Source organism: Accipiter gentilis, chromosome 5, assembly GCF_929443795.1.
Source record: "Accipiter gentilis chromosome 5, bAccGen1.1, whole genome shotgun sequence".
Classification (NCBI taxonomy): domain Eukaryota; kingdom Metazoa; phylum Chordata; class Aves; order Accipitriformes; family Accipitridae; genus Astur; species Astur gentilis.
The window spans coordinates 46,275,888-46,287,337 of record NC_064884.1 but is presented as its reverse complement, the minus strand read 5'-3'; the positions used below and the strand labels follow the sequence as shown (position 1 = coordinate 46,287,337).

The window sequence follows — 11,450 nt, the reverse complement described above, 5'->3', positions numbered from 1 at the left end:
GTCACTGCATTAAATGCTATGCAGAAATAAAAAGATGCCTTCCCTGCCCAATGAGTTTATAACCTGGACAGTAATGAAAAATGATGACTGTGGAAACAGCACAGGAAGAGATGGGGAAGAGAAGATAAATGAAATGCAGAGAACGCAGTGCACGGGACAACAGGACAAGAAGTGACCTGCGACACTGACTGCAGGCAAACTTCTATCATATTTCACATATGCAGCCACTCACACGAGCACACAGATAATGCAGCTTGTAAGAGCTCGTTCTTTTCTCTTTTAACGTGCAAATCTTGTAAAGCAAGAATGAATGAGTATGTCAAAGACAAACAGAGACTTAGGCTGAAGGTGTAAGATTGGGAGAGGAATCTAAGGATAAAAAGAGCAAGGGTGGGTACCCCAGAGAGAAGAAGGGGAGTTATATCAGCACTTGACTGGTAAGCAGAAGCTATCAGCATCACAACTGGTGGCTGTAGATGAAATGTACTGTGGTTGCTCCAGCAGATGTGGTCTGTGTGTTACAGAGAGAGCAAACACATGTGAATTACAACACCATCAGAAAAAAATCCCTGAGGAGTGAATACACCAGAGGTTTAAGACATCAGTGAAGAAAGAAAACAAGCAGTTTTGCAAATGGTCAATGCTGGAAATCAGCCACGAGTTAAGGACTGCACTGCACAAGCAATTATACCTGATTACAGGCACCATGCGTTTTTAATAGTACGTCGTATTCTGATGTGATGTATAAACTATAATTTCTCTATAAAAGTCTATTTTATAAAGTATGCAGACAGGTACAGTCTCACTCACACCCATAGTAACTATCTGTGAGGTTTGTATTTTTGTTTACTGGCTTGTATAACATTTATAAAGAATTATATAGATGAGTAAATTACTACTATAATCAAGCAGGAGATTTCTCAGCTCAGTACACTGAATAATATAATTTAAGCTGCCAGTATGAACCACATATTGACACTGTATTGAAATTAAGAGACATTTTAGTACAAATATGAAATAAAGATAAAAAGAAGACACTGGGGAGGCTCTGTCTGGCCTACACCTTTGGGTGCCTGTCTCTCTTGTACCGCTGTATGGTGTCTGAGCACAGGAAGCACCTGAATACTCCAGTTCTGCTTGTCAGGTTCTGGTTTGACGCACGTGGCTCTGCCGGCAGGGACTGCAGGCTAAAGCCTTGTTTTTCATCCCAACCTGCACTGCACTCAGCTGTCCACGCAGGAGTGAAATTGCTGTAGTTTTGTTCACCCACCAGTATTCCCATCTGTCCTAATACAAATTCTCTTGTACTCTTCTTTGCCATGATAATCAGTAGTTTTTCCAGAGATGTAAATGCTGGGAAGTCTGGCTGCACTGTCATGGTCTGATAGGTGCTGGAAGGAAATTAAAACCCTTCACAAAATGAATCAGGGAAGACTGTGAGCTTCAGTAGGAAGAAATCTGGTTCTGCCCACCTCTATGTTCTGCTGAACTTCTACTTCATCACTAGCAAATGTTCAGAGGTAGTCTGAAGATGTGAACAGTCAGCAAGAAAGAAACTGACACAGAGTAATCACCTTGGTCTCTGAGGCGTATTTAAGACCTAGGATCATGCTGTTACCAAACTCATTGTGATAATTATTTCACTTGCCTTACAGGAATTTTGCTAAACATGGTGGTATAAACCAATGAGTCATTAGCCAGAAAAAAGTCATGGTCTGCATTTGAAAGATGGGAGCATGAGGTCTGGAGCCGGCTCAGTATCACATCAAAGAAGTGTTTAATAAGTGATGCCTAATGGCTATTATGCAAATTATTAATGGTAATTACAAGTGACAAGATAAAATCATACTCCAGTGTGGTTGCACAAACATCACTGAAGCAATGCTTATGAAAGCAAAGTTCTGTCAAATTAGACACACCCTTCTTGTAGTTGACACAAGAAAACATTATCAATTTTGATAAGTGAGCAGAGCATGGAAAAGACAGGCTGACATTTTGCAAAAAGGCTGTGCACTGGGAAAGTCGCAGTTGCCAGGGGACCAAACTCTACTGCCCACAACACCACTGAAAATGTAACATCCTCCCACCTTCTCCAGAGCTGCCCATCACTATGTGTCAATATTTACACTTACTACCTCTTCGTCCACCTTCAGATCTCTCTTTCATAATGCCCACAAGACTTAACAGTGTTTGCACTGACATTGTGCTGAGACCACTGCTAATCACGCTGGCTAACAGCCTGTCACTGCTTCCTTTACTTCCATCTGTATGAAACCATTTGTTTCCTCCTGTCTTACATTTAGGTTGGAAATATTGGGGCATTTTTATGACTTAGACTTGCACAGTCCTTTCCTGTGCACTGCTCTGCACCAAGGCTATGCCCCTAGGGTACAGGAATACAAATAATAACAAAAGTGGAGGTAAATAAATCAGTTTAGTGGGGAAAAAAGCTGGTATTGATGGAAATTTCAGAACAAGATGGTGGCTCACAGCTAGAGAAAGCAGAGAGCTATATAGCCAGCAAACACACACACACCTCTGCCCAGTCCGTGGCGAGGTCTCAGTGCCGAGCCTCGGAGCCCTGACACGTTCGTAAGGAGCTGGGCAATACCATACTGCTTGGAGTGAAACTACCACGTGGCCACAGCTGCAGCTATACAGCACAGAGCAAGAAAAAAAATCTAACTGGTTTTAAAATACAGTCTGGTTAGTCAGGGACTGGCTTTTGGATGCATTTGCTGTATCAGTCCCATGTTCATGTCCCAGTGAAACTGGCAGGAGCCCAGTAAAGCTCCAAAGAATGTAATTATATCACAAATATGAGTACTTTGGAAGAATTATATGATAGTTTCTAATCTTCACTGGTAAAATGTGATTTGGTAGCCTGTGGACCTTTTTGCCAGGACATATGTAAAAGGTTGTACAATGCTGCAAACAAGTTTGTTTTGTGGAGCAAGACCTAATTCCTTCTTCCTATTAGGCAACTGCTGAAAGAAGGAGGTGTAGGTGCTTCTTGCTCACCCATAGAGAAATGTCCAATACCTGCAATGTCTCCTCCTAAACCTAAGTGAAAGGGAAAGAAAGGCAACCCTAACCCAGAGCACTGCTCTCTTTAGATTGCTATCAGGTAACTTCTTCTGAAAACCTACACAGCAGAAGCAAAGCTCCAAGCAATCCAGACATTATATTAATTTCTGTTGGCTCTTACAGCCACACCTGGTCTTCAATTATATTCCTCAAAATGACGGATGAAAGCCAGATTTACTCCCTATCCTCCTTTTTGCTCATGATTTTCATTATTGTGAGTCTAGGCTGTGTGGGGAGCATGGGGGATGTGTTTCTAGGGGGAGGATGGACTTGAATTTCAGGCACTGCAGTCTTAGCTAGGAATCTGAGCTCTGACAGACTCCGGCTCTGTTCTTGAGCAAGTTATTTCACTGCACCATAGGAATAATGAATATTCTAGGATGCTGCCAGTCTTGGGTAGGCGTCTTTTTATCATTTCTGATCTAAGTAAAGAAATAAATTATCTCACTGGATAATGGAGAGTCCTAACTTATGCTGGTAAGAAGACAATCACATCTATACATGCTTGGGGACTTTCTCCTACCATGGTGACAGAAGCCACCTAACTTCCCACCAGTAAATGAGAGGGGGCTGAGTGTATGAGTGTAGGTTTTCTCTGCCCTTCTGTCTGGAGGTGATGGCTGCTCTCAGGGCTCCCTGTCAGGTGTCACATGCACCACCAAAGAGGATTTATCACAACTGCTACTGTAAATATGGACATACTTGAGTCAAAGGTTACTTGTGAGTAAGAATTGCTTGGAAATTCCACCCTGTAGGGAACAGAAGCCTATGTCCCCTGGAGAGCAGAATATCTTCTCATTACAGCAGTCTGCTGGAGAAAGATACTTGCACTGGTGGAGCCAGTTCGCCGAACACTCATCTGGCTATTGCTTGTTTGGTTTTGGAGATCGCGCTCCCATGACTGGTCAGGCTGTGCTAATGCCTGCTACTACTCTGAGAAACTCAGTTAAGAAATGCAAAAAGCTTTTCTCCTTCTAATTTTGTGCTCAGCACAATTTTAGTAATGGCAAGGACCTGCGGGATCGCATCTCAGTCCATCCAGGAAACTGGATATATCGCTCATGGATACTCCCTTTCCTGTCATCTCTTTCTTTATCTATGGTCACCACAAATTGAGGCAGCATGGACAGCAATTAAAGTAATTGAAAAATAACTTCAGAGCAGTATTTCATACACTTCAGTTACATCAAGTCTGTGTAACATCTAGACACAGAGGACTTCCAACATTTACCAGACCTGATCTTTGCAGACTGTGAGCAACTTGACTTCTTGTGTTTGCATGACCAGAGAAATATAAGACACAAATGGGGAACTAAACCCATGGGGAACTACCTCAGTGATTTAAGAAATCTCACAGTAAAGCATGTGTTAGACCTACTGTCTGTCACTGAGCCAGGTGACAGACATCTACACCATGATATCCCTGGTCTTTTCACTACTACAGTCACTCTTATTCACACTTTTCAGAAGTGAGAATTTATATTAATTTCCCATTTTTGTTCCACGTACTCTACCATAGCATGTGATATAAAAATGTTTACTGGACTAAGAATAAAATAAATACAAATTAATAAAAGATAAAAGGCACTTTGATGTTATAAATACCAATGTTTCTCCTTTGTACATAATCGAGGGCAACTTTTTTTCTTGACTTGTTGTAAAGTTTGCATCATACAAAATGCCGATGACTCATAAAACATTATTTTACTTTTTGGAATAAGCTGCTGACATGTAAAGTATCTTCCTTGTGAACTGGGATTTCTAGAGGGAAACTGCCTATGGGCTATTTATTCTTGGCATAAACAGCAAGACTAGCCAGCCCCGTGGGAAGAAGAAACACCCTATAGGTGACACCCCCTTTGAAAGGTATAAATAGAGATCTGCGGCAACAAACAACCTGCAGTCTGATTCAATATCAAGCTGTGCATCTTGCTTTGGGCTTTGGGTTGGATCTGCAGCTGTCCTCAAAATGAGTTGTAGTATTAAGCAGACACCTGGCTCTCTCAGGGGCAGGACCAGTGGTGGCAGCTGTGTTATTGGTGGCGGTGGTGGTGGTGGAGGAGCACGGATCTCCTCAGTCTCTTCTGGAAGATACACAACTTGCGGGATAGGTGGTAGCCGAGGGTTTTCTGGTAGAAGCTACTGTGGTGGTGTGAATTACGGCGGAGGACTGAGCACTGGCAGTTTGGTTGGTGGAAACTATGGAGGTGGCTTAGGAGCCGCTGTCCTTGGAGGATGCTCAGGCATTGGATTCAGCGGTGGCAGTGCTCGCTTTGGCGGTGGCATTGGAGGTGGCCTTGGAGGTGGCCTTGGTATTGGTCTTGGTGGAGGGGTAGTTGGAGGTGGTTTTGCTGGTGATGGCATTCTTCTTTCTGGTGATGAAAAGGTCACCATGCAGAATCTTAACGACCGTCTGGCTTCTTACCTGGACAAGGTGAGGTGCCTGGAACAAGAAAATGCTGACCTGGAGTGCAGAATCAGGGAGTGGTATGCCAAGCAGGGCCCTTTTTGTGAGCCACGGGACTACAGCTGCTATTATAAAGAAATAGAAGATCTTCAAAATCAGGTAACATAATTTCTCAGCTGCTTTCTCCCTTGTAAGCTTCTCCCACGGTCTTGGTTCACAACTTAATGCAGTGATTGAGAGTAACATTCCATTGTTGTAAAATGCTTTTTGTAAACAGCCATTAAGACAACTGCCTGTAGAAAGCCCTAGAGCTCAAAGGTAAAAACCTTGAGTGTTTGGACTGTTTCCATTGCTTTTATTCATCAGATATATTTGAAGGGCAAAATGTTATCTTCATGGAATACATCTGGATTGGCTCAGTAGTCTTTCTGAATTAGGTTTGTGCCAAGATGTTTGAATAGATATATGCCAAGAAAGCAGCTAAAAGAGAAATAAATAATGGATCGCATTAATTTGCCTGAATTATTATAATTCTGTCATCAGTCTTGCAGAATTCCAGTTAAATGTTATTTCCTTTTTTACAAGTTTACTCTTTCATACAGAATTGGGAAATATAGGACATCTAATTAAAAATAAGAACAAAAAGAGCATTACCATAACACATCTTGAGTATGCAATTTAAAACTAAAAATGATTCCAAAGTGTGTTTGGCAAAAATTCTAGGATGTCAACGCACAAAGAAGAAGAAAGTGAAAAGAATCCAGGAAACAGACAGAAAGAGAGACACTTATAATTAAGTCCTGAAACAAAGCTTTTAAACCTCTTATCCATGAAAGTAAGATTTAGATTTAAAAGGTTAGGTGGGTTGTGGCAGGTGCTGGACAACACTAATTATTCCTCTCTGACTGTCCGTATCTGAACCACGTATTTTATCATTTTAATGCCTTCACCATACTTCACTAAACACTCACTCCTCTGACTGCTGCAATCCTCCACTCCCCCATGCCTGCTACACAACATTAAAAAAAAAAAGAGAGAGAAAGAGGTTAGATCTGGTAGCACCAGTCAATGGGTACACTTGAGCCTGAGGATACAGAGAAGAGACTTCAGGAGTGAGTATTCTTTTTTCAGATTGTCTGCGCAACCATAGACAACAACAAGATCATTTTGAACATCGATAACAGCAGGATGACAGCCGACGACTTCCGAGTGAAGTGAGTACCCTTCAGCTGTCCCCTTCCTCTGTCACTGTGCTCCTACTCACAAAGCTGGTGAGAAGGAGCTCTCAGACAGGTCTCCTGTGATCCTCTGGTCAGGACAGGCTGGAGGCTATGCAGAAAATCTCTTTCATCCATTGCCTCTAGAGTTGCCTTAATTAGTGGCAGTTCCAGGGTAGAAAATTTGGGACAAGATGGTTTTGAGCAGAGATTAGAGTTCTTCAGAAGGCAGAAGGGATCTGGAAAAAGGGAGAAAGCGTGGGCTCACCTGAGCTGCCATTCTGGCACATGGTGTCTTTCAAAGTGGAAACTTTTTTTTTCCTTTTGGAGCGCAGAAATGCAGTGAGTGACACCTCCATCCTGGTTAAAAAGCTCCAGAGAAGGCAGACTGAGGGCAGATTTGATGGAGCAAGCCTCAGACTGCTTTTCTTAGAATCCTGTTAGGCTAGTTAGGAAAATACTGTAAGAAAGATGGATGGTCAAATGAAAAAAAAAAGAGCAAATGGTGGTGTCAGACACTGACTACTCTTTCTTGCTTTCTTTCTCACTCCCAGGTATGAGACAGAGCTGGCCCTGCGCCAGAGCGTGGAGGCTGACATTAATGGCTTACGCCAAGTCCTGGATCAGCTGACGCTCTGCAGGTCTGACCTGGAGGCACAGCTGGAGTCGCTGCGGGAGGAGCTCTGCTGCCTGAAGAAGAACCACGAGGAGGTAGGGTCCTGCCCTTCTTGTGTCCAAAGTGTTAATTCATGCAGGATCCATCACCCTCCCTCTCCGTGGTCCCTACCCCTGGGGTGTTGGCTGCAGACGGGCAACTGGTTGATGGAGACAATACATGTAAACTAGGAGCTGTGAATGTCCAGCAGAGAGGGCCTCTGCCAGGAGCTCTGCTCTTCCCTACAGGGCAACTTAGCTCCCTCATTTTTTTCCTTCTTTTTAAAAAATGACATGATCTGGGTGGTGTTTCCAGGAAATGAACTGTCTGAGGAAACAATCGACTGGAGATGTGAGCGTGGAGGTCAATGCCTGCCCTGGCCCAGACCTCAGAAAGATCCTGGAGGAGATGAGGTGCCAGTATGAAACACTGATTGAACGCAATCGCAAAGAAGTTGAGGATTGGTATGAGTGCAAGGTGAGTACATTTACACAGCCCTGACTTTCCCTAGCTGATATCCAGGCAATGGCTCCACAGTGATTTATTACACGTTAAAACCAGACAACATACTGTAACAGCATTTAGCATTGGTTTAAATTGACCAAGTGACACAGGGTATACTGCCACTCTGCATTCTTTTTATGGGGTGATGGGAAGTGCTGCATGTTAGTGAGACTTGAGGCAGCAACTCTTTACAATGCAGTAAGTAGTGAGAAGAACTGGACAGCAGTACTATTAGAAGAACAAGAGGAATGACGAGCAGGGTTCACACTCCATTAGGATGACAGAGAGTTCACCCAAACCTTTCTCATTTCATGTTTTTTGCTAGCTTCTCTGCTCTTTCCTTAATCTGTCTTACATCAAACATTCCCTGAACACCTTTATTCTGGATTGGTGATTTTCAGATTGAGGAGGTGAATCGGGAGGTTATTACAAGCGGTCAGGAGGTAGAGACGTGCAATAACCAAGTCACTGAACTGAGACGCCAATTGCAAGCCCTGGAAATCGATCTCCAGGCTCAGCTCAGCCAGGTGAGTGGTGAGCTGGGTAAAGCTCAGCTGTCTCACAGTTATGCTTTGATGTAAGAATTTGTAGTCAAATGCAGTGTTTCTCATGCCTGTATTTTTATTGTGCCACATGTCACTCCTCAGAGGGACAACCTGGAATCCTCGCTGGCTGAGACAGAGTGTCGTTACAACAATCACCTTGCTGAGCTCCAGAGCCAGATCACATGTGTGGAGCAGCAACTGGCTGATCTACGTGCAGAAATGGAATGCCAGAACCAAGAGTACAAGATCCTGCTGGACGTCAAATGCCGTCTGGAGCAGGAGATCCATACATACCGCTGCCTGCTAGAGGGCGGACAGCAGGACCTTATGTAAGTAGGCTTGAGATGCACCAAAAGACAAAATAAAATACCTGCGTCCTGGGTATTTTAACATAACAGCAAAGTGAACAATAGGTGGAGGCTCTGCACAGCTCCTTCACCCTTACTGACCTGTTCAGGCTGCCTGGTAATCAATGGTGACAATCTGCTTCCCTACCTTGTGCCAGCCATTGCCACAAGAAAGGTCACTGCAATATTTTGCCAAAAAGGAAACCAGACTAAGAGCAGCAGAGACAATGAAAAACTGTAGTTCTACTTTATCTGTCATTTCTTTCACTAAAATGTTATTTTCCTGTCCCCTTAGTCAGCAAGGAGGAATTGGTCAGTCTTCGGGTCTAGGAGGAGGAGTTGCAAGAACTAGTGGAATAGGAGGAGGAGGTATCATTAGAACAAGCCACACTTACACTTCATCTGCCCAGATGCCATCCTGTGCAGCTGCGGAGATACAAGGTAAAAACTGCAATACTCTACAAGATTTCCACAGTCTTCTCTATTCTAATGCAGCAAGGACAGGCAGCCACAAAGATCTTTCCCAGGTAGCTTACAGGTGCTATTTGAAAGTTTTATTGTGAGGCTACTGGGAAATACATGACAGGAGGGCACAGAGGAGTGGCTACAAGTGCTTTCAGGAGCTGTGACTCTGCTAGGAAGCATGAGAACTGCAAAAAGGGAGGAGGGGGAAGGGGGATAGGAAGGAGAATGACAGAGTCAGCAGGCAGGCAAGCCACAGAGAACGTGGAGAAAGGACTGACATGAAATCTGGGACAAAGGAAAGAGTAGGAGAAAGGAGAAAGCAGAGTGCCCAGAAATCAGAAAAAAAAGCACGAATGGGAATGCTGGCAGAAAACTACTAGTACTATTTGAAGGGGAAACTTCCAGCCAAACTCAAAAACAAAGAAAGAAATATGGCGACAGTTGGTCCAGGAGAATGAGTGTGAGCAGGGGCATTGCTCTGGCAAGGACCCTGATGCCATTCTCTCATCCAGATTGCTGCTGGTACAAAGTCTGCAGCTTCCACCATTTGGCATTTTTAAGTAAAAAGGCAGACCATGCTCCAGCTAGCTACAAATCCCATCTGCCTGACTGGCAGGCAACAATCAGACCTTTCCAGGAAGGGACAGTATTTATCTGAAATTCTAATTGAATTGGCTTGTGAAATGATCACATCTATAGAATGACAGTGTGGGAAAGAATCTATTTTTGCTATAAACAAAGTAATGTTTCCTTTGATCTTTCCAGTGCCTTGCAGAAGGATTTGTGATTAAGCAGAGAAATGAGGATTAAGCAGAGAAATGAGAATACCCAACAAGAGAACCCTGAAGCAGAGCCATGGATGAAGACAGAGAATATTTTCTGTATGCCTCTGCAAAGAGCAAGGAGCGTGATCTTTTGTATTACTCAGCAATGCTAAGCAATGTGTCAGAGGGATAAGCAGAGCGTTGGGCCACATTCTGCTTTATTTTGCTATTTGCTTTTTCCAGTCTGTATTGCTGTGGGTGCCCAACCACCATGACTATTGCTGGAGTTAACCAGTAGTATATGATCACTAATGTACCTGCTGGTGAAAAAAATTCTCTAATAAAACTTTGCTTCTGCCTGATGCAATCAAGAAACCTGTGTCTGGAAACTGCGTTCCTTTAGAAAATCAGGTGCTGATCCATGCACAAGGGTCACCTAAACAGGTCAAGATCATAGTCCACTGGGAACAAAGCTGCTTTGCCAGTGGGAGCCAAAGAACGGCCTTGCTGACCTTGCAGGTCTTGTCCACCTCCTCCCTGTCAAAGCCTGTAGCATACGTTGCCCGTTCCTGCATGACATCCTCCATGATCTACATAGACAGCCTAATCAGGCAGATGCCTATGTGCTTGTCACAGAACGTTGTGCTATAGCACAATTTTAGAAATATTTTGAAAGTCAGCGATGGAACATCTGGAGATAGATTGCCTCGGCCCCAGTCTAGTGCTGACACATTTGGGCTGTGCCCTCTCATACTTCATCATCCAACCTGGGGACTGTGATTAGACTGAAGAGGAAATCTTTGTCTCCACAAGTGATTCAATTTCTGCTGACATGGCTTATATTCTGACCTATCCCTTTCGTTTTATAGGAATCTTCCCATTGAGAAAAGGACTGAAGGCAAAAAGGTTTCTTTCTATCTGTTTTCACATAGTGACTGAGTCATTTACTGGTCATCCTTCTATTTCAAAGAGTTTCAACCTGAACATCAGGAACTGTTGAAAGATCATCTTTACATTAAACATATCTTCTTTGGAGAATTGGAGAGGGCAGGATGGGAGCTGAAAAGGTGCAGCTCAACAGAGAATACAATGGAGAGAAAAGCCAGCTAGGGCCTTTGGATACACAGAGTCAGTATGTCTTAAACTTCACAAGCAAGGCAAAGATCACTCCCTCCTTTGGGCCTTGAACAGCAGCCATGTAGCTGATGCTGAATCAATGTGGACTGGCATGGTGGTGTGCATGTGTCCTGACACTGACCTGCCTAGAGAAGCGAGGGCAGCAGTTTGGTAACTGAGGGCCCTGGAGCACTTCTGGTGGGTGCAGCCATGGGAACTGGCCATGGTGAGCTTGCAGAGTCATTCTGGGTTTGGAGAATTTTCAGTTAAAAGCCATTATGACCTGGAGAGTGTTTTGAGGTTTAAATTGTCTGTTGGTCCTGAAAAACAAGCAGTGGCCGGT

General features: G+C 43.7%; 1 protein-coding gene across 1 annotated transcript; it reads left to right on the top strand.

The window, feature by feature from the left end:
• Positions 1-4,743: 4,743 nt before the first annotated feature.
• On the top strand, positions 4,744-10,348 carry LOC126038573 (keratin, type I cytoskeletal 13-like). The gene is made up of 8 exons (XM_049800453.1): positions 4,744-5,653; positions 6,626-6,708; positions 7,266-7,422; positions 7,682-7,843; positions 8,272-8,397; positions 8,518-8,744; positions 9,058-9,203; positions 9,993-10,348. The coding sequence occupies exons 1-8, from the start codon at positions 5,057-5,059 to the stop codon at positions 10,016-10,018; spliced, it is 1,524 nt and encodes a 507-aa protein (XP_049656410.1). The 5' UTR covers positions 4,744-5,056; the 3' UTR covers positions 10,019-10,348.
• The last annotated feature ends 1,102 nt before the right edge of the window (positions 10,349-11,450 follow it).

Bases quoted from the DNA above. Each gene is read 5' to 3' on its own strand.
- LOC126038573 (XM_049800453.1), top strand. From the start codon at position 5,057: ATGAGTTGTAGTATTAAGCAGACACCTGGCTCTCTCAGGGGCAGGACC. The intron at 7,844-8,271 runs GTGAGTACATTT...GGTGATTTTCAG, and splicing joins AGGATTGGTATGAGTGCAAG to ATTGAGGAGGTGAATCGGGA. The intron at 9,204-9,992 runs GTAAAAACTGCA...TGATCTTTCCAG, and splicing joins TGCAGCTGCGGAGATACAAG to TGCCTTGCAGAAGGATTTGT.